The sequence below is a fragment of the Gekko japonicus genome, unplaced genomic scaffold, assembly GCF_001447785.1.
Source record: "Gekko japonicus isolate JY-2015 unplaced genomic scaffold, Gekko_japonicus_V1.1 scaffold671, whole genome shotgun sequence".
NCBI lineage: Eukaryota > Metazoa > Chordata > Lepidosauria > Squamata > Gekkonidae > Gekko > Gekko japonicus.
The window spans coordinates 301,103-329,025 of record NW_015168068.1 but is presented as its reverse complement, the minus strand read 5'-3'; the positions used below and the strand labels follow the sequence as shown (position 1 = coordinate 329,025).

At 44.5% G+C, this 27,923-nt stretch overlaps 1 protein-coding gene across 2 annotated transcripts in view; it reads left to right on the top strand.

The window, feature by feature from the left end:
- The window catches only part of AGPAT5 (1-acylglycerol-3-phosphate O-acyltransferase 5), an 80,004-nt gene that overhangs the window by 16,347 nt on the left and 35,734 nt on the right, over nucleotides 1-27,923 (top strand). For both annotated transcript variants that reach the window (XM_015414589.1, XM_015414588.1), the window contains exon 5: nucleotides 15,768-15,858. In XM_015414589.1, coding sequence (XP_015270075.1) covers nucleotides 15,768-15,858 — 91 coding nt within the window. The remainder of the gene's footprint in view (nucleotides 1-15,767; nucleotides 15,859-27,923) is intronic.

Below are 27,923 nucleotides of genomic sequence, written 5' to 3'. Positions count from 1 at the left end.
CTTCCTTCCTTCCTTCCTTCCTTCCTTCCTTCCTTCCTTCCTTCCTTCCTTCCTTCCTTCCATTTCCTCCTTTCCTTCTCTCTTTCTTTCATTTCCTCCTTTCCTTCTCTCCTTTTCCTCTTTTCCTCCTCCTTCCCTTCTCTCTTTCTTTCTTTCCCGCCTTCTTCTCATCTCTTTTTTCCTCCTTTCCCTCCTTCTTCCCTTCTCTCTCTACTTTCTCTCTTTCCTTCCCTCTTTCCTCCTTCTGTGGCCCAACTCTAGTGAGAAGGGGTTTAAACTTTAAACCCCTTCTCCCCCCCCCCCACAGGTCAGCTGGGGAAGGGAAGGGGAGGCTTTTGAAGATGCCTTCCCCCCCTTGCTTCCCCTTCTGACATGACTTCCAGTGATGTCAGGGGGTATGGTATATGCTAATGAGCGCCTGCAGCTCTTTTTCTAGGAAAAGATCCCTGGTTACAACAATGTTTAAAATCCTTTCATTACAATCTATAAAAATCAAATAATATGCCAGAACCACAGAACAATCATAAGACAAAACAATCTGCTATATGAACCCTTCTAGAAATTCAGCCACTGTTTGAGAAAGCTGTCCTGAATGACTCTGCGTTATGCAGTTTCTGTTAACATAGCAGATGGGGTGTCTTCCTTGAATGTCTGCCTTTTTAAAGGGCAGTTGTTTTCCTGTCATAACTCCTACTGGAGACACATCAAGATGGGTAGCCATGTTAGTCTGTTTTTAGCAGAAGAAGAGAGCAAGAGTTGAGTAGTACCTGAAAGACTAACCAAATTTGTGGCAGGGTTTGAGCTTTTGTGAGTCGCTGCTCCCTTCTTCAGTGAAAATTCATACCCTGCCACAAATTTGGTTAGTCTTTAAGGTACTACTTGACTCTTGCTCTCTTCTGTAACTCCTAGTAACTCTAGGCCACAATCCAAAGTGTCATGTTCTCATGTGTGTGCAGGACTTTTCAGCTCCTTCAGCAACTGTCTCCCCGCCCCCCAAAACAAGTCTGGGTCCCCTCTGTCAGGTATTCCAATAACTCAGTACCAACACACAGGACCTAAGCAGGTTCAGTTTATTGATCAGAGTAGAGGATACTCCATGAACTTCTGTGTCAGGAATAACATAAAATGAGCGGGTTAAGCAGTTATACCCCAATCATACAAGACCCCCTGATGAGCAGAGGCCAATGAGCAAACACCTGCAAATGCGGGGGAAAAACTAACAGACCCAGTGAGGGCGGGAGACTGGCAAAGGAGGCAGGACGGATGAACCAGGCGCTCAAGGCCACGGAGAGATAACAAAGCAGCAGGGAGAAGGCAGCTGCAGAGAAAAGCAGGGTGGCAAAGCACAAGTGCACAGCCCACACATTCCACACATCCCATGACGGTGTCAGCCGACACCCTACATTTGCTCAGAGTTGAATGGGATCTGTAGTCAACAGTGAAGGAACTGTATGGATCATTTTATTTAAAATAAATGTATTAATTATAGCTTCAACAGATATTTCTCCCAGAAAGCAACTGAGGACATTGTTGCAGACCTCCTACTGTTCATGTAATAACCAAATGAGTAGGCAGGAATACTTGAAAAGTATTCCTATACGGAGGCAGATAATGTCAGCAACATAATTTCATGGCTTTTTATCTCTCTTAATTGTCAGGTGTCTGAGCATTTTAGAAACTGCTCTAAGGCAGTTGTGAAACCACTTGTTTGGCACTGTTATTTTGGTTTAATCTTAAATATGTTTGTGTGGTTTTGCTTACAAAGATAGTTCAGAAATCACATTTATTAAAAATTCATACATGCATGTGTGCACAGCTGAATACCGGAACCATTAATTGCATTCTAATTTTGGCCAGTCACAGCAGAGTTATGTTTTGATCATGTATTTTAAATCAGGGACTTAATTCCACTTGATTAAAATTTGACTTATAAAACTGTTATTTGTTGACTGCTGATAGAATAACTTTATACTTAATATATATTAAGTTTAGTATAAGAAACTTAACCCCCCTGTTTATTGCTGGGGTCCCTAGAGAAAGATCGAGTAGGAAGAACTGGGTTTTTTTTCCCTCCATGTTCCTTTCTTCTGTCCACCTAAAAACTCTTGAAGACCTGTTGTGTTAAAAGGAAAACTTTGTGACCCTGAAAAGCAACAGCAGAGCAGTTAAAACTGGCAGGAAAGACTGCCGAGGACAGAGTCCCCACCTTCACTCACTTAAAGATCACAGCCTTTTTTTCAACAATGCCTGAGCGATTTTAAAACCTACAAGGTAAAAACAGAGCTGTTAAGAACATAGTCAGTAAAAGCCACTTAAATAGCCGATTGAGAAATCAACCAGTAGGTTCTTAATCACACTAGTTAAATGGAGGGAGAGGTTCAGTCGCCCCAGTTTTCAGACACACTTTTATGAAAACAGTATTGGATACAGAGGCTATCTTTGTTCTTCTGGTGATTGGCTGTGCAACTGTTTTTAAGGGCTCTGACCCTGAAATATAAGATTTAGGGAAAAGGTCCCTGTTGCCAACAATGTAGCAAAGCCTTTGCTTACAATCTTTTGAAATAAGGAAGTTTAGAAAACTAGGAGCACACTAGTGGCATTGCATGTATTGTTACATCTAACTGACGCACAGTTTGAAGAATTGCCCATTGTACTTTTCACTAGCAAGGACAATCTGAAGATATGCAAATTATTTCTTCTACTTTTTAATTCTTCTGTTTCATTTTCTGTGAAATTTCTCTTTTATTTGAGAGAGAGGGCTTTTTGTTTAAATAATTCACTGGTTATGAAAGGGTGAAGGTGAATGAACTGAATTTATTTCATCTCAAATTACTTCCACTGAACTCCATAGCCTCCTTTTGCAAAATTGCATGTATATCAACTTTCTTACAAAAAGCAAGCTAGTCGTGCACATTATTGGACTGGACTTGGGAATCTTAATTGCAGTAACCTCATATATGTTGTGCTGTGAATGATCCTGGGTCCATTCCATGGCCATTTAAACAAGCAAGCAACATGTGGTTCAAAGTATTGGTTATATCTAGTGTCCTTGTTGCAACATCATAATGTTATAGGTGTTTGGGTTGGCACACCTTAGAGAAGGAATGTTTAATGCTTAAGACTTACGCAGGTCTTGTTCATTCAGGAGGGACTAGATATGGATACAGTTGTATTAATTAAAGAATAAGTGGGAGAGAATTCAGGATATGTCAGTAAACATATGAGGACTATGAGCATATGGCTGATGTAATCCGATAAGGAATTCTGTACTTTGGTTCAGGATTTGTTCACAAATTTTGGAGCATTAGACAATCCAGTCACAAGCTATTGGTTGAGACTCATGTTTGTGTCAAAATATGTGGAAGTTTTCATGCCTTGAGAATTCCAAAAGGCAAACCATTGAAGACATCTTTTGGAATAATGTCCTCATGATTAAAGCCTATGGGAATGAGAATAGAAAAGAGCAAGTGTTGAGTAGCACTAAAGACCAACAAAATTTGTGGCAGGGTATGAGCTTTCATGCATCACTGCTCACTTCAGTGACTCACTAAAGCTCATACCCTGCCACGAATTCTGTTTGTCTTTAAGGTGCTGCTGCACTCTTGCTTCTTTCTACTGCTACAGACAGACTAACAAAGCTACCCATCTTGATCTATCTTTATAGGAATGACAAGTATGGGGAATGGGTCTTAAAGTTCTGGCTACAGAGAACTTTTTACTGAGGAACAAAACCAGTGTATATGTGGAGGAAGTTGTGATTTCAGTCATTCTCTGCCCATGATCTCTGGATAGAAATTCACCTTAAGCAAGGACTCTGATGAAGGCTGGTTGGATACCTGTTATAAAAAATAGAGAATTACTGCTGACTCATGCAAGAAATGGGAACTCTGTAAATGGAGTGGGTCAACACGCTACCACAAATTTCATGCATTCATCTGCATATTACAGTGAAAGTTCTGCCATCCAAATGGATTGGAATGAGAATGCAGTCCAGAATCTAATAAGCAAAATCACAGAGCTTGAATGTGATCCCTCTCTGACCAAACCTACTTCAGATCTCTTCTGCCTGGAGCGACTGTCTCAGATCAATTAGTTCAGTGTTCTGAATGGTTTATGAACATGGCAAGCCTCTTATCTTTTCTTCAAAGATTTTCAGCATAATATTCCATTTCATGCTATTATTCATAGAAACTCATGGGGCAGTTTCATCAGTCCACTGGAGATCAGAGGTAGAGCTTATGCATAGCATGTAGAAGGTCCCAGTCTCACTGACTGGTCTTTTGTGTAGGCACACATTTGGAACTGCATGTGCACCACCCAGCCTTGGAAAAGCTTTCCAAAGCTTTCTGATGGAGTAGAAGTGCCCCTTCTCCCTCTGGTGCTTTCCCTCCAAAACCATCAGATAAACAGGAGGAGGGATGCTACTCTTGTCAGTTCTCTTTTTGCCACCGTAAAAGGGAATCTTCATTGCTTTTCTGTATTTTTTTCCTCACCTTATTCTTGAGGCTGAGGAGATTTGTTTCTGAAAGTTTTCTGTCATCAGTCATTGTAGTGAAGAATAATCTACATTTTAAAAAGTTTCTAACTTTTCCACTTTGTCATTATGGCTCAAAGGGGCCTCTTTAGGAATGTGGTTTTAAAATGGTGCTGATAAACACCCATTCTTTGTGCCTTATCTGCCTGGGGAATCACATAACAAGAGCTGCCGGCTCTTTCTGTTACCAGTGTAGGCATGATTTGCTAGAACTGGATTCAAAATGGCTCTTTTTCAAAGGCTTTGGCTGCACACCAGACTGAATAAAGGCATCCTCCCCCTCTTTGGCTGTATCAGCTCTGAGGGTAGAAACCTGGAGATGTTGCCTGACAGAGCCTCAGAGTCAAAATGGCTCTTTTCTAAGGCTTTGGCTGTGCCCTGCCTAATTGAAGGGATCCCTCCCTGGCTGTCCTCAGTTGCCATCTGAAAAGCCTTGAGGTGTGTGAAGGTAGCTTTGGCTTTCACAAGGACTTTGGTTGCCTGCCAGCCGGGATAAAGGCACTTCTCTCCCCCCAGTTGCCTCAATTCTGAGGACTGTGGCAGTACAGTTTTTAATGGATTAGCTATGCATATGCCTGACTGAAGGAGCCCATCCAGATAAGATCCCTGGAGACAATTCTCAGTGTTTCTTTGTGAAAGGTGTTATGTATATCAGGTGGGTGTTGTGCCTTTTATTTGGGGTTGTTTGGACTTCAGCCTCTGTCGTTTTGGAGAGCTGCCAAAGTGGGTGGAGTTTCCTGTTCTTGTTAGTTATGTTTTGATAGTTATGCTTAAGGCCTGTTGAGCTTCATTTTACCACACACTTTATTGGGACTGCCTCAGTTGCAAGGTCAAAAGCAATTCTCTGTTGATCTCAGTTCCAAGCCCTCTTGCTAATGCCTAGTTCTTAAAGCTGACATGCTACTTTCTCAACACTGATGCTTAAGATCATAGGGGGCTTTCAGCACAGGTGCTGTTTCAAAAAGAGGTAGGGCTTGCTGTTGCCATCGCCGTGGGGAACTCAGAACCATCAGCAAGTCTGCTTTTTGGAGGCAAGCCTGAGCAGTTTGCCTCTCCTCTTGATTCCATGGTAGCGTTTGGAACCATCAGTAGTAGTTTGGGGCTCCCTAGCAGCTTCTGTTTTTAAGTAGAAATGATGAACCCATACCTCTAAGCCCAGTCCTTTCATAGGCAGTTTTCCCCTGTCAGTTCCATGTATGCCTAGAGATGTGAAGGCCCGAGAGAAATTGTAGGGATGTGAAAGCCCGAAAAAAAACCGGAAAAATTCAGGGGGAAACCAGGTTTTTTCCGGAAGCCTTTTTTGTCCCCCCCCCCCAAATTGGAAAAATTGAAAAAAGAAAAGGGAAAAAATGATTATGGAATATTTTATTTTAACATGATGAATAAAATATTTTAAGACAAGGTGTTCAAATATTTTCCAAACCATTTCTAAAAAAATACGTATGGTATCAGATTGATCTAATTTCTGTGCACTGAGGACAAGCAAGTCCTAGGTTACAAACTGAACTCTCCAATGCAAGAACAAGGTGCATTTCTTCCTTTAGGAGGTGCTATTGTCAGAAGAAAATAAAAAGGTTGCAGTTTTGTTTTTGCATGTGGGTGGGTATTCTGTTTGTAATAACTGTTTGGATACACTATATTTTTAATATGCTAGTTGTGATAATTTCATGCCAAGTAAAAATATCCATAGTCATATTTTATGTTCCTAAAGTAACAGAATGACTTTCAATCTAGAAAAGACAAAAGAAATGTTAATGTAGCATTTTTTAAATTTTTCCAAAAATTTCCAATTTTTTTCCCAAAAGAAAAACTGGGGAAAAAACCGGGGTTTTTTCTGAGCTTCAAAATTTCTGGAAATTTTACATCTCTATGTATGCCCATATTCCCTTCTTCCTACCACAGAATGGCACTGACTCTCCCCAGGGTTCTCAAACTCATGGCTGCTTCTTGGAAAGAGTTCCTATTTCAGTTGGGTTCAGTCTGTCTTTGGAGTAATTCCTATGTGGCACCATTTGTGTTAAGAGCCAATGTGATATAATGGTTAAAGCATTGGGCTAGGATTTGAGAGACCCAGGTTGAAATGCCATTTTGCCTGAAAAACGTGCTTGTGACCATGGGTCCATTGCACTCTCTCAACTTGACCTGCCTCACAGAGTTCTGGTGAGAATGGAATGGGAAAGTGCAAAATGCTATACGCCACTTTGAGTCCCTATTGAGGAGTAAGATGGGGTACAGATAAATTCCCATACCCATCTTTTTAAAAGACATCTTAGTTTTCTACTCTAAACGGGTGCCCCTTGGGATGGCGCAGGCAGTACAACGCCTGCTATTAACATCTATAGCGAACAGCTGTTCAAATCCCCACCGCGGCCGGAGTGAGCTACCGGCCCCCAGTCCCAGCTCCCGCCAACCCAGCGGCTCGAAAGTAAATTACAAGTAGAGAAATGGGTACCTGCCTTAGTAGGCAGGGAGCACCCTTCCTCCTGGTTCTGTGCCAGGAAGGATTGTCGGCGGCAGGAAGTGAAGCGGCGGCGATTGTCGGCGGCAGCGAGAGAAAGCGGCGGCGGCGGAAAGAACATGGCGGCATCGGCTATCCGAGGAGGTGACGATCAAAGCAGATGGAGGCGGAGCCCGTCGACGCAGATGCGAGACGACGCGGCGCAGCTCCCCCCCCCGCAAAATTGTGGCCCTAGTTAGGGAAACAACTACTGAGGTAGTTCAATGTAAACCGCCCTGAGACCCATTGGGGGTCATGGGCGGTATAGAAATCAAATGTAAATAATAAATAAATAAATAAATGTAAACATTCATTAAATTGCCTGCAGTTACAGCCCCTACTACAGTCCTTTAGCAAATACATGCTTGATTCCATTGGTCAGTATAGTTGTTGATGGCCTGCAGGTTAAATAGCACTTCATCTCTTATTCAGCCACTGCAGAGATTTGAGTGCTGTAAACGGTTACCCTGGGTGGGAAGTGGAATTTTCTGCCACACTTTATCTCTTTAAGTTGCTAATCAACAGGTCAATATGGCCCTTTTACTATCCCTTTAAGGGAGTTTGGCACACTGTTTTATCCCTATCCTGGAGCATGAAGAGTATTGGCCAACGTGTTATAAATGACAGTTTGCCTCTGTATGTAATAAATTGACAGCCCAGTGACACTATTTTAAGATGAGCTTTTGTCAGTCTGACTTCTTCAGATATCCTTGTGTCTCATGCCTGTGGTGTATGTGACAGTTCTATTCCTTTAATCTGGGTCAGTCTTTTTAGACTGCCTGAGTCCATGGTAGGAATTAGTGTTGGAGAAAAAAGTGAAAAGGAAGGAGCTGGTTATTACTTTGGCTCCATAGAGAGGCTATGAATTTTTCAGTACAGTTGGACAACACTCTATGGAGAGTAACAGGATTGCTATCAGATCCTTAAGAGTTGCCTCTTCTTCCCCTCCTTCACACATGGTATCTCAGGATTGTGACCAATGTTCCCTCTAAGATGTGGAGTCTTGTGAGCAAAAATTCTGCTTTGTGAGCTCCTGGCATTAAAGCTGTGAGCCAGCCATTTGGCTCCTGCAGAAATTAGCTTGCTCTGGAGCCATCCTTCCCGAGCTAAGAGAAAAATGGGTGAACTGGAGGCTAAAAAACAGTGAGCTAGCTCACACCGACTGAGCTTAGAGGGAACACTGGTTGTGACACATTTTTCTACATGCAATATGCCATGTTCCATCCTTGGCATCTCCTGTTGAAAACATCTCTGTTAATTGGACTTGTCAAAAGTCCTTTAAATCCATTCACCTGTCGTCCATGGAGATTTACCCTACAAGAAAAAGCAAAAAATCTGTGGTCCACCATTCACAGGTTTCCTACAATTTTTTCACACCTATGTCACTTTGTAGGCTCAGACCCAAGATCTTCATCACCTCACCTCTCTACTCTTCCTGCAGAGCGTCTCTCTGCCATTGGGGATGGAAGCTGCCAGTCTCAGAATTCCAACATTTCCCTTCATTTGGGATTATGCCTTGGCTGTTTTACAAAATACATGGCAATTAGGGTAGTCCATGTGAAGCTGTTACATTGTTTTCCCTGTACTGTTGATGGTTGGTTGTTGATCTTTTCAGGGGCAATCCTTTTTATTTTACTGATTTGCCTTTCTCGGTCTTGAGATGATCCTTATTTTGGTAAAGATTGTTAGCTTTTTAAATACATAATACAGTAATTACTGTCTCATACACAACAAAGATAAAAGACCAAACACATTTTGATAAAGTCTTTTTTTGTTGGTCATGAAATATAAGCATGGACAGCTTCAAGAGGGAGTTAGATAAACATATGGAGCCAGAGGTCCATCAGTGGCTATAGCCACAAGGTATAGATAGGAACTTTCAGGCTGGGGCAAGTGATGCACTGTATTCTTGGTGTTTGGGGGGAGGGCAACAGTGGGAGGGCTTCTAGTGTCCTAGCCCCACTGCTGGACCTCGTGATGGCACCTGGTATTTTTGGCCACTGTGTGACAGAGTGTTAGACTGGATGGGCCTTTGGCCTGATCCAACATTGGCATCTCTTATGTTCTTATGAAACAATATACAACAATGGAATGTTACAAAACTGCAATGAATGTATACTAAGCAAATGGTCAGGGCTGCTTTGTATTGTGCTGTTGAAATCTCATCCTGTAAGCACTGTTAGTACAGTAAATGGCCTCAACAGGAAAAAAACTGAAGGAACCTAATATACTATCCAGTACTGGCTCCGAAGAACATACATTCCTTTCCTGCCAAATAACAAATATCTTTGCTCCACTCATTTAGATATTGTTTTTCAGCAACTTCTTATTTTCTTGTTTTGATTTTTATTGCAGTTGTTCCCTTTTTGTTCAGCTTTGTCTGATGCCCTGATCAGGATTCCCTACCAAGGATTGTCTCTCAGTCTTCATGTCAAAACAGTGCTATCCTTACACTTGTTTCTGACGCCAAACTTCTGTGCACTCACCTTACATTCACTGAATGTGACTTTTCTTGCATTTTGGTCTTCTAGTGATCCAACCCTACTTTGTATTGGTCTCTCAGGCTCCAAGAAGGACTAGTCAACATCTTCACACAAACTGTGCTTGTGGGTTGGTAGAGGCTATCCTACTCTATCTCAAGTTGCATGGCTGTTTAATGCCCTTTATGTATCATGGCTCTGTCCACCAGAGTGCTGTTTTTCTTTGCCACATTCCTGCATGTATTTGTTTGGGACTAGGGAAGGGCACAAACCAGTCCATGGACCTAATTTTGTGATGAACCAGGGGCAAGTTTGTGGTCCATTTGCCCAGTCCATGCATTTACGGTTTTGACGGACTACCCATGGACTGTGATTTTTTTCGGCGGTCTGTTTGGTCCATTGGGGTGGTCTGTTAGGGCCCCGCAAGGGAGCTTGGGAGGCATTTAAATGCCTTCTCCGCCCACTTCCAGGTTGTGCCCATTTTGGTCCTCATGAACCATGAACTGGTTCATAAACCGGGAAAGTCCATGGAAGTTCGTGGTGGACCATAGACCTCCATTTTTCCGGTCCGTGCCCATCCCTAATTGGGACACTTGTAGAGAACATCCTGCTCCTTTATAAAGCAGCTCTGAGTGATTTTCAATATGGTGTTCTAAACAGCCATTGGGAAGGCAGTCCTCCGTGGTCTCTTCCTCTGAAAGCTTCACACCTGCCTCTTTCACTCAGTGAGCTTGCTGGTCCCCCAATGAGGGACTCTACAGAAGCCACAATGATAAAAACAGGGTTGCACTTAGCTGTAGCCATTGTTCATCAAGTGGTCTTCTGTGCCGGCACACATCCCTCTCTCCTGCCCCTGTGAACTCTCTGGAACCTTAGTTTCTTGGAGTCTCCAGCAGCAACATGCAGAGAACTGAGGGAGTACTACCCCCCTCCTGGTCACGTGATGGTTTTGGCGGGAAAGCACCAGAGGGAGGAGGGGCACTCCTAGGCTGCAGTCACACACACTAAATAATCCACTTTCAATGCACTTTCCAACTGGATTTTGCCAGTTCACACAGTAAAAATCCAGTTTGAAAGTGGATTAGTGTGTGTGACTGCAGCCCTAGTCTTCTAGAAAGCTTTGGAAATCTTTTCCATTGCTACATGGTGCACATGCAGTTCCAAATGTGTGCCTACATAAAAGACCAGTCAATGAACAACACTTACAGGTAAGTGCAACCCTTTTTTCTTTCCCTGCATTTCTTGTCAGAAGAATCTCTGGTAGCAAAGCAAATACGTGTATCTTCCTGAGACCATTAGCATGTCAAAACTGCAGAGAGTTTTTATGGGAAAACAGTTTAGTAGAACACCCCAATGCTAAATATGGGAGCACTGCAGAAGTCTAGGTTTGAAATACTTGTAAAGCTGGATTTGAGTTCTAGCCAGTTCACAGGTGTTTTGGATGAGTGAACATAAGATTTATGTGCAGGCTGAGCATGCTGTCAGCTGAGGACACATAAAAACAGGATGAAACAAACATTACATGAGATTATGCTAATAAAGCGTTGCTTGTTCTGGCACAGATTGCCTTCCAGGCAATATTTGTGAATTAACTTAATGATTTGGAAACAAGCACTGAGAATTATGACTGTGAATGTCAGCCAGCAGATCCATGGTATACTGGTGAGACACTGATTGAGAGGGAAGAGAGACTAACCATGTTGAAAGACAGATTCAGTAAACAGTGTCTTCACTTCATCCTGAGAACAGAATTTAGGGTTACACCATAATAACATTGAACCACCCAGTTCTTCTGAAAAATATTAGACTTTATCCATCTGACGATTTTGAGCCTTGACCTGAAGGTATCAAGTGTTCCTACACAGAAGCAGATTCAATAGTTTTAATACATCTGTTCTCAGATCTAAAGTTATGAAAGAAATGATGCAAACTAAGCAACATTACTATGCAGTATCCTTCAGCATGCAGTAGTGGCACAGACTCTGATCAAAGTATACATTCTGGGGGCTTGGGTTATTTATTTTTTATTTTATTGTCAGATTTCTACCCCGCGCTCCCAGCCGAGGGCAGCTCAGGGCAGCTTACATAAAACAGTGCATAAATTACAGTAAAAACAATTAAAACACTTAAAAATTACTACAACCAATTGATGACATAATAAGTGCTAGTATTATTGTCCTTAGTTGTTGCTTCAGCGATGGCTGCTGTACTCAGTTCTCTCTCCAGATGATCGGCTCTCAGATCTCCTTCAAACGTCATTGAAGCCATTGGCACTGGCCGTTGTTAAAAATTCCAGGGACACAGGGCTCTCTATCCTACTGCTGTTAACTATTGATGATATTTAGCGGTGGCAGCAGCTCCAAAGGACTGGTGGAAGAGCTCCATTTTACAGGTCCTGTGGAACTGTAAGAGGTCCCGCAGGGTCCTGATCTCTACTGGGAGCTCATTCCACCAGAACGGAAATGCCACTGAAGTCCTGGCCCTGGTTGTCACCAGCCTGGCCTCCTTGCAGCTCAGGAGAGCCAGCTGGTTCTCGGCCCCTGAATGCCGTGCTCTCTGGGAAACATATGGCAAAATGTGGTCCTTCAGGTATGTAGGCCCCAGACCTTAAAGGTCAAAACCAGCACCTTGAAACGAATTCGGTATGCTATTGGCAGCCAGTGCAATGCCTTTAGGACCAGCTGGATGTGCTCCTGAGTTGGGAGTCCCATCAACAGCTTGCCCGTGGCATTTTGCACCAGCTGTAGCTTCTAGATTTGAGAGAAGGGCAGCCCCATGTAGAGAGCATTACAGTAGTCCAATCTTGAGGTGACCATTGCATGGATCACTGTCACCAAGTCGTTAGTTCAAGGAAGGGAACCAACTGCCTAATCAACCGAAGATGATACAAGGCCAAGTTGGCAGCGGCTGCTACCTGGGCCTCCATTGTTAAGGAGGCATCCAGGAGCACTCCCAGACTCCTAACCTCTGGTGCTGGAACCAAAGGAGCCCCATCAACGGTCAGGAGTGGGATCCCTACCCCCAGACTGCCCCAGCTCAGGCACAGGACCTCCATCTTAGATTCAATTTCAGCCAGCTCAGTCTGAGCCAGCCAGCCACGGCTTGTAACCCCTGGTCTAGGTCTTCTGGTTTGGAGTTGGACTGACCGGCCAACAACAGAGCTGGGTGTCGTCCGCATACTGGGGACATCCCAGCCCATATCTCCGGGCAATCTGGGCAAGGGGGCACATGTTGGAACGCATCGGAGATAACACCACCCCTTGAGGCACTCCACAATCCAGTGCATGTTTCTGGGACAGTTGTTTCCTCAGTGTCACCCTTTGTCTCCAACCTTGAAGGAAGGAAGCAAGCCACTGCAAGGCCAGTCCCTGAACCCCAGTGTCGGCGAGGTGGTGGATCAGTAGCTGATGGTTGACCATGTCGAACGCTGCCAACAGGTCTAACAACAACAGCACTGCCGATCTGCCCTGATCCAGATGCCCCTGGGGGTCGTCCGTGAGGGTGACCAGTGTCGTTTCCATCCCATGGCCCGGGCAAAAGCCAGACTGGAAGGGATCTAAGATGGAAGCATCATCCAAGAAGCTGTACTGCCACAGCCCTCTCTATTATCTAGCCCAGGTAGGGCAAGTTAGAAACTGGCCGATAATTGGCCAATTTGGCTATGTCCAAAGATGGCTTTATCAAGAGAGGGCAGACCACTGCTTCTTTAAGTTCCCCAGGGAACTGCTCCTCCAATAGGGACTTGTTGATAATTTCCCATAGGGCACCTCAAAATCCCTCGTGGCCAGCTTTAATTAGCCACAAAGGACACGGATCAAGGGAGCAAGTGGTAGGGCGCACAGTTAAGAGCAACTTGTCGACTTCCTCCAGGCTGAGTGGGCCGAAGTGATCCATAATCTGACTGGCGTGCATGGAGCCTCAAGTTCACTCACTGTGTCAACGGTGGTGGGGAGGTTGCAGCAGAGCGACAAGATTTTATCTGCAAAATAGCTCACAAAAGCCTCGCAGGCAGTGTCCAATTCCCTAGCATTTGGACTGCCTTGTGGTAAAGCAGTAATAGACCGAATCATTCTAAATAATTGGGCTGGGCGTGAGCTTGCAGACGCAATCGCGGCCGTATAATATTCTTTCTCAGTGGCTTTGATTGCCATCCTCTATAAGCTCATCTAACGAGCTGCCTGGGGACTTTGGATCTCGAAGAGCTATCTGAAGCCGCATAGGGTCCATTTTGCTCCATGGGTGAGACAAAATAGACTTGCCATCCAAACAAGGCTGGAGTAGGACATTCAGACGGGTTTTCAGGACAAAGTGGTCCAACAATGATACTGCCAAGGAAGCAATCCGGTCCACTGTAACGCCCGCCACAAAGATCAGATCAAGCTTGTGCCCAGCCTGGTGAGTGGGAGTCGTTACAAGTTGAGAGAGTTCCAGTGCAGCCATGGATGACACCAGGTCCATTGCCTGAGTAGAGGTTGCATCATCAGCATGGACTTTGAAATCACCCAGAGCTATCAGTCTAGGGTGTACCAGTACCCAGCCTGATATGGCCTCCACCAGGGACGGTAGGCTATCAGCCGGTGTATTGGGCAGTCAGTACACCAACCAAATTGCCAAACACTCCCAGGCTTCCCACACTAAGCCAGCACACTCAATGCGGCGACAGGAGTGCCCTGAAGGAGTAAGCCTCCCGAATGAATAGGGCCACTCCACCCCCCCACACCCAGTCCACGATTGGTGAAGGACTGAAAACCAGGGAGGAGCCAACTGAGAGAGAGCTACCGTTTTTCCCTCTTGCACCGAGGTCTCAGTCACGCATGCCAGGTCTACATTTTGCTCCTGCAGAAAGTCCCGAAGGACCATGATCTTATTACTTAAAGACCTGGCGTTATACAACACAAATGTCGGGGGGGGGGTCAATCATCCTAGCCGCACAACCTACTGCCTTCAGGATGGGACACAGGCTGGAAGGGGGCCGAACTACTCTACTTCTCCGTCCCCTTCCCTTAACTCCATGTCTGGTCCCACCGCTGTACTTTCCTCTCCCTAGGAGCACTGGAATTGCATGCCCAATCATCACCTCATCTGCCACTCTTCGCCAGCTGTAAACCAGCTGTAAGCCTCAGGCCGGCTGAAAACGTCAATCAGCCAAGCTAGTCTTTCAACAGCAGATAACATTTTTCAACGTTAATGGTACCAATCTGAGAAACATAAATATAAAACAATTTCACTTCAATAAAAAGTGCAAGAACCCCAAATAATTCAAAGTAAACTGCTTTTGGGGGGGTCTCTTTGGGGGGGACAAAAATTGATTTATTGTTCATTTGTATACTGTTTTATTTGTATACTGTTTTAACAAAAATGTTAATTAAAAAAAAACAAAAAAGTGATTATTGCAATTTTCCTCTTCTTCCTGGGACTTCTGTGAAGGGAAGATGTGTTTCAAAATAACTGTTTGGGGGCTCTGCTGGATTTTTGTCAAGCAAATTTTCAGAATGTGTTTGGAAAGGTCACCCTTGCTCAATTTAGATCATCCACCCTTCAAGAGTATAAATACAGCCATCAAAATTTTATTTTAGTTAACTTGTCACAAAGTTTTGTTATTCCTTCTATATATTCTTTATCTGAAATTATATGATTTTGGTGTTCGCTCAGCACATGACATTTTGTGCCTTGTAAACAAATTTTCAGGATAGGAGGAGGATTGTTTCACTGGAGGCCAGCATTACACATTTTCTCCCTCAGCATCCAACTAAAATACATGCAGATGGAAGGGATGCCATGCTCTTTTCTATTGGAAGTACCTATACCAACTTTATGCAATGTGTACTGCATTACAAGACATATCATGTTAAAGTTTTATGGCTGAGTAGGCATCTTATTTCTTCACTTTCAGTTGCAGTACTGGAAGCTGGCTAGAAATATCTGTGCAGGTCTTAAGAGGCATATGTGTTAATTGAGTTGATTACTTTTCTTCTCCCTGCTTGATTGTTCAATTTGTTCTTAGTCTAGCTAATTCTTCTGCTGCTTTTGTGAAGATTTTTTTGTCATTGTTCAGAAAAATAACTTTAGAGTCCCTGAATATCACCATTACTCAACTGAAAAGTGCAGTATATCTTGGTTAAATATCTTGCTAGTGCAGTTTAATTCTTCCATTGCCACCCCACACAAAGTTGCTATGTAATCACATTGCATGAGCCACATTATAATGTCAAACATTAAAAAATATATGTATGTCTATATGCTTGTAATCCTGCAGATGTATCTTGTGATTTTTCCTGAGGGAACACGTTATAATCCAGAGCTCCCAAAAGTCATTGCAGATAGTCAATCATATGCTGATAAAGAAGGTAAGTGAAATTCAGATAACTTTGAGAAGAGTGAAGGAAACTGGATAAGAGAAGTACATAAATACAAGAGAAACAGACTTTATTGCCAGATTCTATGGCTTTAAAAGAAGACCAGATCAGCTAGTTACCCTGTAAACAGTGTTTAATAATATCAGTTGTAGTCACTGTCTTGCCATGATGTTCACTAGTCCTTTGTTGAATAACTTTCTGCACAATTTTATGAAACAGCTAGTACCTCAAAAGAAAATTAGAAATAGTTGCATGGAGCAAGGTGATACCTCACTTTAATATAATTAAATTTAATAAAAGCATAGTATGGCACCTTAGTAACATATAAATAAACTAGGAATAAGGACCGTTGTGGAAATAAATACAATGAGCTCTAGAAAGAGGCTCTGGGCGGGTGTATAATAACACAGAACTGTTTTCTCCAGGGGAACTGATCTCTGCCATCTGAAGAGCAGTTGTAATTCTGAGTGATCTCTATCCCTCCCTTGGAGATTGGCAGCAATGGTTCCCCAGGAGGAAATGGCTGGTTTGGAGGGTGGAGTTTGGCATTGCTCCTGTCTGAGGACCCACCCCTCCTCAAACTCCACACTCTCCAAGCTCCACCCTTCAAATCTCCAGGAATTTCCCAACCTGGAGCTGACAACCCTATCTCCTTCCCATCCAACCATCAACCTACCTTTATTTGCCCCTCTGACTTCAGTTTTCCATCTCCCTACCTGGAACCTCTACCTAGGAAAACTACAGTCTTTCTCCTCTGCAGTGGGGACCCAAGCAGGATGGGAAGCAACCTCAGCAGGGTATAATGACACAGAGTCCACCCTGCTAAGCAGCTGTTTTCTGCAGGGGAGCTGATCTCTGCCATCAGGATAGCAGTTTTAATTCTGAGTGATCTCCAGCCCTCACCTGGAGATTGGCATCAATGGCTCCCCAGGAGAAGTACAGTCTTTCTCTGCAGTGGGGACCAAAGCAGCTTAGATCATTCTCCTCTCCCCCTTTTGATCCACACAACAACCCTGTGAGGTAGGTTAGGCTGAATGTGATTGGTCCAAAATCACCCACTCCGCTTCCACAGCAAGAACCTGGGTCTGGCAGACCCTGCTCTGAAGTGCTAACTGCTACACCTAGGGTAGCCAGCCTCCAGGTGGAGCCTGAAGATCGTCAGGTATCACAACTGAACTCCAGACAACAGATCTCTCTCTCCCTCTGGAGAATATAACTGCTTTGAAGGGTGGATTCTGTGGCATTCTATTCAGCTATGCTGCCATGGTTGGTGGTGGGGTAAGGGAGTCTGTAAAGTGAACATCTTATTGTCCTGGAATGTTAACTTGCACTTCCTCACTGTGCCCTATCTGGTTGCCTGATCTTGATGCTTTGCGCTCTTGCCTCCCTGGGAACTTGAGCTCATTACTTTAAGCACGCAAGGCTTGCACCTCTGATTGGCTTGCCCCCATCAGAGGGTCACATTTCAAACGCAGTATATCTTCCCCCTTCCCGCTTGTGGGGCTAGCCTTTACACAGAAACTGTACGCACAGATGACCTGCTTCTACTGAACTCAATAAACTTGATCCTTCTGGAAGGAACGTTGTTGAGCCTGTTTGTTGTAGGACTCTGACACTGAGGCCTCTCCCCTCCCCAAACTCTGCTTCCATAGACTCCACCACAAAATATCCATGAATTTCCCAACCTGGGGCTGGCAACCCTAGTCAGGACTGGCCCCAATGAGCTCCTCACAAAGGCCAAAGAAGGCCGGGAAAGGATCTCCTGGCTTTGCCTTTTTACTGACAGAACCAAGCTTGGTTGCCTCGCAACAGCCACTGAGGGAAAAGTTAGCCCCCCAGGAGGAGGAGAAGAGAATGGCTGGTGGCCCACCTCAGTAGCAAGCCAGCAACAGGAAAACTATCTTCGTCAGGAGAGACAGCCATTTTGGCAGTTTATTCAGTGAGGGAAGAGTGTCCAGACTGGCAGTGGGTGGGGGAGAGGAGCAGACCCAGCACCCAGCCAATGGTACACAAGTACTCTTGAGTGACAGTTGATGGACCAACGGCTGATGGAGCGCACAGCACAGCTAATGGGAGAGCCAGAAAGTGCCAGTACGTTGGGCTTTTTTAAATAGATAGATAGTTGTTAGCCCTTCTCCTGAGCATCTCAGGACCCAGGTCAAGTAACATTAAGACAACAGTTAAAAAACCAACCTATGGACTTCCGGTTTTTGGCAACTTGCAAGCGGGTGTGCTCCATCATAGCTCCGATGTGAGCGCCCCGCAAACATGCAGATGTGGGGGGTCCAAGTTGATCTTGGACCCCCCAGGCCACCTGGAGGGGGGCCACAGCCTGGGGTGCGAGAGGTGCCTCTCTCAAGGCGGAAGCCAAAGGATTGAGGCACCTTTTTGCCCCTAAAGGCCCCCACAGCACGGAGCCAGCATGGCATCAAGAGGCACACACTGGACAGAGTGCACAAGGATCCTAAGGAATTATCTTCTCTACATATGCAACGAACGCAAGTACGAATGTGAGTGAAGCTATGACCCAGCAAAGAATCGATAAAACGTTAGCAGCAAAGCCGTCCCAAAGCCCCCAAAAAGCTGAAGGGGGAGGGGAATGCCCGATCCTGAAAAGACTGAATTTAAAGCAGGAGGCAGAAAGGGGCGGCTTGAAGGAAGCGGATTATGATGGAGTGTGTGGCAGACTAGCCAGAAAGCGATAAATCACCAGACTTACGGAGAACTTTTAAACTTCTTGTGTAAACAATGATGCAGCGAGCAGAATAAATGGTGCCTAAAACGAAACTTATAACAGGAACAGTCAACACATCATCACCGGCTACCAGACCGGAAGCAACCACAGACTTTCCCAAACTGATTGCTGCAGCTTTACGCCCTCTTCTGGACCAGATGACCACCTTAGCAACAAGCTTGTATACATTGCAAAAGGAACTCAAAACTAATTTTATTTACACTATAGTGTTTATTGTCAATGTATAACTTTAAAATTAAGATGCTCAACTACAGCCAAATATGTTTGTGATTGTTTGCCTTTTAATTTGATATTTTTGTAATATCTCTCACGCTTTACTTTTCTGACAAAAGAGATGTATCAATAACTTTAAACTTTTGTAATAATGATCCGTGGTACTCTAGTTTTAGGCTGTTCCCATTCCCCGATCCTGTAGTGTAGTTTTAGAAGAGCAATTAAAAATGTATTTAAAAAAACAAAAACCAACCTATGGAAACCTTGTTCCCCTTTTACCCAGGCTCAGACTGCTCTTAAAGTTCTCCAGAATAGTTCTGTTTTGCAGCGTTGCTTGAAAGCCAGGACTATAGGAGACCCCCTGAGTTCTTCCAGGAGGCAGCTTCAGTGGCATGAGGCAACCACAGCAAGCTCAAGGCTGGACTGTTGATGAATTTGCCCTAGACATTGGGGGTATTGACAATAAACCTTGCTGGGAAGGATTAAGCTGTAGTGTGGGGACATGCAGGGAGAGGCAATCCTTCAGGTATGTGGGCCCTAAGTAATGCGTCACTTTAAATTTGAGTTCCAACAGCTTTAAAGGTGAACACCAGTTGGACTTAGAAACTAATCAGCTGGCTTAACATGAGCTGGGAGTAGGAATAACATGATCCACTAAGAATTACATTGAAAGCTGCACTCCATCCGTGGTAGGAAGAAAAATGTCTTAAGTAGAGGAAGTTGTAGAACAATGGTCAGTAACTAAACTGGCCAGCAAACCAGTCTGCTGCAGAGCAATGACCAATGGACTATCTTCCCACCCATCACTTTGGTAGCTGGCCCCACCAGGATCTATTAATGGAGTGGAGAAGTTGAATGGTGGTGTTTCCATCACCCTCTTGAATTTAGATGTGCAGCAGCAGCTCCAAAACATTCTAGCTAGGTTCTGCTGGCTGGACTACAGATCTTTAAGGCAGAACTTTTGTCAGTTATTGCTTGGCCAACCTGTGGTCCAAGTGTCCAACCTGGTAGAACTCTGCTGAGTAACACCCATGCCCTGCGGGATCTGATGCAGTTCCACAGTGCCTGTAATTGAATTTTTTAAAAATTTTATTGTAATTTTAAATGTTTTTTTATTTATATATGTTTGCTTTAATATGCTGTTGTACACTGTCCTGAGCCCTGTTGCAGGGAATGGGTGATATAAAAATTGAATATAATAAATTAAATAAATAAATTTAATGTCTATTGGTGGCCTTGAAACTACAGATGGAGTTTCTTTGGTTGGTTGGTGAATAAATGATACTTTTGCCCTTCACCCTTTCCAGTGCAAATCCTTTTATTTCACCCAGCAGAGTTTGGCTGGAAAGTGCTATGGTTCATGGCAGGACTCCCTCTGGTCAGTGTGGACACTTTGGTGTCTGCCCTCAGGCCCCCAGTTTACTGACCCCTGGTGTGTAATGTTCTTAGCCTCTCTTCCCCCCCCCCCCTTCTTTTTTCACACATGAAAAATCTATCTAGATTCACTGGGACTATCAAATGTAAAGCAGATGTACTAAACAGTTAAAGAACGCTTTTGCTTGAAGAGGTCAGTCTTTTATGCTGCAGGTCTAATATCACCCTGGTTAGGTTACCTTGCCTTCTTGGGTAGCCATTTCCTACTGGATATAGTTCAAACCAACTAATGAATGCCTTGCTTTGTCATCTTTTGTGTCATCTTTTGTACTCTTGAGTGCACCTGCTCTTTGCTGGGATGATGCATAGGCAAATCAGTAAGTCCCTACCACTAAAAGACAGAGTGTATGCCGGTGCAGCAAGTCTTTGGGAAGTAAATTTATACTGTCAATTATCATACTTTGTATATGAAGATAAGAGAGCTGGTTTGCCATATCCATAGCATATTCTTTTAATCAGATATCCACTTGATTTAGCATTTTAATAGCATCTAGTCTGAGAAGCTTGGGGTGGGGGGCATGAAAGACAAAAGCCTGTTTATGGGTTGGATCCTGCAGAGAATTTCTGTTAACAGAAGAATGGAAGTTTTGCCGATTCCCTCATCCCATTGCAGGTGTCTGACTCCTTCCTCCTAGTGTTCCCAGGGGGGTGGGGTCTTCTCGTTCTCCTTCAGTGGGGGAAGGCATCCAGACTGATTAGGTCACGCCTCCTCTTGCTTCAGGCAGGGCTATGCAAATTTTTGTGTATGCCTACTTTGATAGAGCGAGGGCGCCCTTCCAGTTTCGATAGCCCTGCCGCTTCAGGAGGTCGTTAGAGCCTAGCTCCACTCACCAGATCAGCAGCTGCTATTTATTCAGCATATCTAAAGACTGACCCTTTGAGGTGCTAATAGCATGGATTCCAAGGTGTCTAAGAAGGCTCCAGGCTCAGGAGCTGTAAACAAAAGAGATCGCTCCTTGGGCAAACTTTACCCATCTGAGGCCTCGGGCAAACTTTACCCATCAGAGGCTGCAGCTGCGAGCTGGAGTGAAATCCAGATGGGAGCTCCTGAGGCCTCGGGAAGCCGGATGGCCAGCGCAGCGATTCCTGGGTCCGAGATGACACAGATGGCTCCGGAGGGCTCTGGGAGGCCAAAAACAGTCGAAGGGGAGAGGTGCAATGATGCGGTGCGCACAAGCCATGGCATACAAAGTGCAGCCGTGGTCGTCCTCACAGTGGGGAGTCAGGGAACGTTGGCAGGGGCTCCTGCTAGCTCATTAACCCCCCGTCGGGAGCAGACCCCAGGCTGGCTGGCTATACTATCTACACAGCCCCGTTCATGCCCTCCCCTCTCCAATTGATGGGGCCGTCTGCTGCAGTAGGGCCCAACATGGCCGCTACTACATTTCCCCCTGCGTTTTATGGACAGCTCCCTAGCAATTAGCCTGTGAGTAGCTGGAGGGTGGCCTGGTTTCCACAATCAGTCCCAGCCACCATACCCTCCTTGCCAAGCCTCAGATAGAGGAGGAAATGGACCCTTCCAACATGAGAGCTGGGGGCCAGGGATGTTCTTCCAGGGAGGTGTCCATGGAACCCCAAGGCAAGGAGAGACACAGGACCTCCAGATTTTCTGTGTCTGCTTCTACAAGCTCCTTTTCATCTTCAGCCTCTTCTTCAGAGCAGGAGGTCTCTATAAAAAGGAGACAAAAGAGACAGTTAAGGAGAGATAGGTTCAGGAGCATGGGATCTCCAACTCCTTCCCCCCCCCCTCTAAAAAAGACCCAAGTTGAGTCATAGAAAGAAACAACCATCACGCAGACTGGTTTTAGACGGGGAGGACAGCTTTTCTGTTGTTTCACCCATTCACTCTGACAAAGAGGAGGGTGAGTGGTCGGGTGAAGAGTCAGACTCCAAACAGAGTTCTACCAGATTATTCCAGCCTGAGCACTATCAAAGATGAGATCCACTCTCAACTATTCTAGTGACTCAGGAGAACAAAAGATTCCAGAGGCAACAGACAGCCTGGATGCAAGAGGTTTCAAAAAGCCCAGCAGAAAAGGTGCTGGCTGCCCCTTCCTGAAGCATTTCCAGGAAGTGATCAAGTCAGAATGGGCACTTCCAGGGCCTGGCTCTACCCTGAATAATATCGCAAAAAAGTTCTACAGCTTGCCACACAAAATTATGGAAGAGTTGAAGGTACCATTGGTAGATGCACCAGTGGTGGCACTGCATTCTGGGGCTGTCTTATCTAAGGATGGGGACAACATCCTTAAAGACACAGTGGACAGAAACAATGAGACTGTACTCAAAAAAGCCCATGAGGCGCAGCCTCTTTAGCGATAAGGGCCTCTGCGGTCCTTTCAAACTTTACATGTGCTATTGTCCTTTGGGCAGATAATCTTCTTCAACAACCAGATCTTGACCCCCTCTCCTTAAAGAGATAATTGCTTAAGATTAACCGTGCTGCGCAGTTTGCTTCTGATGCCTCACAGGACAGTCTGCAGTATTCTGCTAGATCTCAGGCAGCTAATGCGGTGGTGAGACGGAACCTTTGGCTTAAGCAGTGGAAGGTTGATCCCCTGTCCAAGGCAAATCTATGCACAGATAAGTTTTCAGGACACCTGCTCTTTGGTGAAGCCCCACTTGACAAAGTTTTGGTGGAAACCAAGGAAAAGAAGTAAGCGATGCCTTCTACACCTACCACCAAAACAAAAGTTTTCAAACCACGACCCTTTCGATCATACAAAACAAGTTACAAGGGCAGAGACTATAGAGACAGCGGAGGAGGTCGTTCTGCCTCTTACCAGTCAAGATTCCCAAAGAGGCAGTTCCAAAGCTTCAAGAGACACCAACAAACAAGGAAAGAAAACTACTGCATGACACCAGGATTGGCGGCAGACTACAGTGCTTCGCAGAACAGTGGGAAAGGACCATTCAAGACCCTTGGGTCCTGTCCATTGTGAAGCTAGGTTACAAGATCCAATTTTCTTCTCTCTCTCCACATCATTTTATCTAGTCTCCGGTACTGAAAGATCTGACAAAGCTGATACATCTAAAGGAAGCGATCCAGCACCTTTTGGACATTGGTGCCATAGAGACAGTACCAACACAGCGGTACTTCAAGGGGGTGTACTCGGTACTCTTCATTATGCCCAAGAAGTCGGGCGCTTGGCATGCCATCCTGAATCTGAGGGATCTCAATGTTTGGGTGGTGCAACAGAAGTTCCGAATGGAGTCACTGAAGTCTATCCTGCAGGCACTGCACAAGGGCGACTTCCTGGCATCCCTAGACCTCAAGGAGGTCTATCTGCACATACCAATACACCCTCTCTACTGAAAGTATCTGCGGTTTGCCTTCCAAGGGCAACATTACCAATACAGAGCACTGCCCTTTGGACTGTCTTCTTTGCCATGGGTTTTCACCAAGGTCTTGGTGACGTTAGTGGCAGCTCTGAGGAGAGAGGGGATACACACATATCCCTTTCTCGACGACATTTTGGTCAGAGCACAGGGCAAGGACAAGTGCCAGAGGGACATCAACCTCATGGTTCAGTTTTCTGCAGACACAGAGTTTCCTCGTAAATGTTTCAAAGAGTCACCTAATTCCATCTCAAAGACTGACTCACCTGGATGCACTGATAGACACAAAATTGGAGTAGGTGTTTTATGCCTCAGGAGAAACAGAGGACCATCAGATCCTTGATAAAAACCTTACTACTCCAAAAGAGGGCAGACCTAATGAAACTAGCTCGGCTGTTGGGGCTAATGATTGCAACAATAGACTTGGTGCCCTGGGCGAGATTTCATGCTCAACCCTTGCAGTGGGCTCTACTGCCTTTTCAGAAAGACATCAGAAGAAAACAACACAAGTTCATCCTCATCACTGCTGAGGTAAGGAGTTTACTGACATGGTGGAGTTCTCCAGTACCCTTGGGAAAATGTGTTCCACTTTCTCAGAAGACCGAGGTCACAGTGACCACAGATGCCAGTCTGAGAGGTTGGGGTGCTCATTGCCTACATGTAACAGTACAAGGCAAGTGGAACGAGGAAGAGAAAAAGAACAGCAAAAATCTGTTGGCGTTCAGAGCAATACGTCTGGTTCTCCACGCATTCCAAGGCCTTCCGGTGCAGAAATTTGTGTTGATTAGCATCAACAACATGGTGGCAAAAGCACTCATAAATCGACAAGGGGGAACAAGGGCAATTCTCCTTCATCAGGAAGCAGTACAGATCCTCAAATGGGCCAAAAGACATGTGCGGGGCGTGAAAGCTCAACACATTCAAGGCATTGTCAATACTCAGGCTGAGTCACAAGGACATAGATCCTGCAGAATGGGATCCTGCAGAATCAAGTATTCCAGGAGTTGAAGTTCCATTTCGGAACACCTATACTGGATCCGTTTGCCTCCAGGTCAAACAGAAAGGTACCCAGGTTCCTCTCCCAATTCTCGGCAGGGTGCTGAGAAAGATCAGGGAGGAAAGAACGGACATGATTCTGTTGGCTCCTCATTGGCAGAGGAGAATCTGGTTCTCAGAACTGGTCCAAATGTCCACAATGCAGCTGTGGAGACTACCCGCACAGAGGGACCTGCTTCATCAGGGGCCCATATTATACCCGGATTCAGCATGGCTCCAGTTGATGGCATGGAAGCTGAACGGAGGAACTTAGAACTCTCAGGGCTGTCCAAAGACATTACTGATATCATGTTTCAAGCAAGACATCCTGCCACAAGGCGAACTTACAACTACACCTGGGCTGCCTTTACCAGCTGGGTGGCTGCCAAGGGCGTGGATCCCTTAAACCCTTCTAATTGTGATGTTATTGATTTCTTGCATAAGGGGTGGGGAAAGGGTCTACGTCCTAATACCTTAAAGAGACAGGTAGCTGCTATTGCAGCAGTTCTGAGTAATAGGGGAAAAGGAAAATTAGCTTCTGACAAACATGTGAAAAGGTACTTGAGGGGTACTATGCAATTAGCTCCACCTGTCCAGCACAGATTTCCAGGTTGGAATCTGTCTAGAGTACTACAGGCTTTGACTAAACCCCCCCTTTGAGCCTCTGTCTTCCATTGAGTTATGACATTTGTCCTGGAAGGTAGCTTTTTTGGTGGCAATTACCTCAGCTAGAAGGGTTTCAGAATTAGGAGTCCTCTCTGTGAGGAAGAAACTGTGTATTTTTTCAGGAGGATTCTGTAGTTCTTGGAACAGACCATTCATTTCAAAGGTAAATTCCTCTTTTCATCTGAATCAGCAACTGACCGTACCATCTTTTTGTCCACATCCCACACACCCTAAAGAAAAACAATGGCACACTCTAGATGTTAGAAGGGGACTACAGTGTTATATACAGAGAACAGCTGCCTTCCGGCTGTCTGATGTCTTGTTTGTTTCCTATGGGTTGTAATCTCTGGGAATGAAAGTGTCCAAAGCTTCTATAGCGTTCTGGGTTAAGAGGTACATATGTGAAGTGTATGAGGTTCAAGGTCTTAAGGCTCCACCAGGGGTGACAGCGCACTCCACTAGGGCCGCTGCCACATCAGCCGCTTTTTCTACTAGGGCCTCCATTGAGGAGATCTGCCAAGCAGCGACATGGTCCACTTTTGCTACCTTTGTAAAACACTACAGAATTGACCAGCAGGCCTCCATTGACCAGCAGGCCTTTGGGAGGAGGGTCCTCCAACGGGTATTAGATGAGTAACACTTGTCTCTTACCTACCCAGTCTGATCTTTGATACATAACCAGTCTGGATGCCTTCCCCCACTGAAGGAGAACGAAACATTGGTCTTACCTGAAGGTTTCTTCTCTTCAGTGTGGCGAAGGCATCCAATAATTTTGCCCACCTCTGAGTATTTAAAGACGTTTTTCGTGGGACCGTTACTCTAATTGCTGAAAATGTGCAGTTCTTTGCTGATTTCTCTTAACTTTGAAATACTTCATGATTTATGATACTGATGGTGGTGTGAAGTTTCTCGGACTAGGCTATTTTATGTCTGGAAGGGCGCCCTTGCTCTATCCAAGTAGGCATACACAAAAATTTGCATAGCACTGCCTGAAGCGAGAGGAGGCGTGACCTAACCAGTCTGGATGTCTTCGCCCCACTGAAGAGAAGAAACCTTCAGGTAAGACCAATGTTTTGTTTCCCAGAAACAGTATTTTGAGGAGCACTTTTAAGTTGCACTGGAGAGTGAAAAGATGTGTTTTGTTTTGTTTTTGTTTTTTGTTTTTTATATATTTTTATTAATTTTCCCAAACACCCACACCACACAAAGACATAACATCTCATACTGATCGATATTAACACAGACGAGCATACAGCCTTATGTATTCCTCATAGAGTTTTCCTAATTTCCTCTTAACCATTTGGTTTAATATTCCATTCTAATAGTCTTTTCCATTTTTTTAAACTATTTCTTCATCTTTCCCGTTCAGTGTGTTTGATAATTTATCCATTTCTATGACTTCGAACCATTTTTGCAACACTTCTAGCTTATCCGGAGTCTTCTCAGATTTCCAATACTTGGCGTAACAAATTCTAGCAGCTGTAATGCAATGTAGCAGCAGATTTTTCCTTTCTTTCCCATCTATTTCTGATATGTTTATTAAAAAAATTTCTGGTCGTAAAGGTACTTCTACTTCCATAACTTCTGCTAACATTTTTTTAACCTTCTCCCAGTAATCCTTAGCCTTAGCGCACGTCCACCACATGTGGAAATATGTGCCTATGTTCTGATGACATTTCCAACATACATTTGTCGCAGATTTTGAGAATTTTGCCAGTCTCGAAGGGTGTAAATACCACCTATGTGCAACTTTATAAATATTTTCTTTAAATGTTGTGGCCCTCGTAATTTTCAAATTTATCTCCCACATTTTTAACCATTTGCTCTGGTCTATAGTATACCCTAGATCCTTATTCCACGCCCTTAAACTGGACCACACCACCTCTTCTTGTACTTTTCCCTCTAATAGGATGCTATATAGCCTTTTTATCAGTTGTGCTTCTGATCTGAGCCATACCTTATCTAAATCAGTTGCTTTCCCATAAAAACCAATTCTCGCATCTTCCTTAAATCTTGATTTCAATTGCATATTCTGTAACCAGGTCAGCTCTATTTTTTGACTTACCAAAATCTCCTTTGATTTTAAGTTGTTCATACTGTCCAACAGAGTATCATAAGAGCACTTTTCCCCATGTGTGTACAATGACGGTATCTCTAATGCCTCAATAGGGGCTACCCATCTAGGAGTCTTCTTATAATATTGTAATTTAACTTCCCTCCAGATTTTTATTAGGGATCCTCTTAAATAATGCCGTTCGAAATATTTCTTTTCTTTATCATACCATAGCGTGGCTTGCCACCCCTGTGGGAGGTCAAACCCTTCTAATTTTAAAAGAGAGTGTTGCCCATTCTTTAACCCATACTAGAACCGTGGCCTTGTAATATAACTCCCACACCGGCATTGCTAAACCGCCTATTTCCTTCTTGCTTTGCATTAGTTGTAATTTAAATCTTGGTTTCCTTTTTTGCCAAATAAACTCCGAGCAACTTTTGGTTAATTCTTTAAAGAATTCCTGGTTCCTCAGAACAGGTATTGTTTGAAATAAAAACATTACTTTCGGTAGGATGGCCATTTTAATCGAGGCAATTCTTCCTAACAGTGATAATTGCAGGC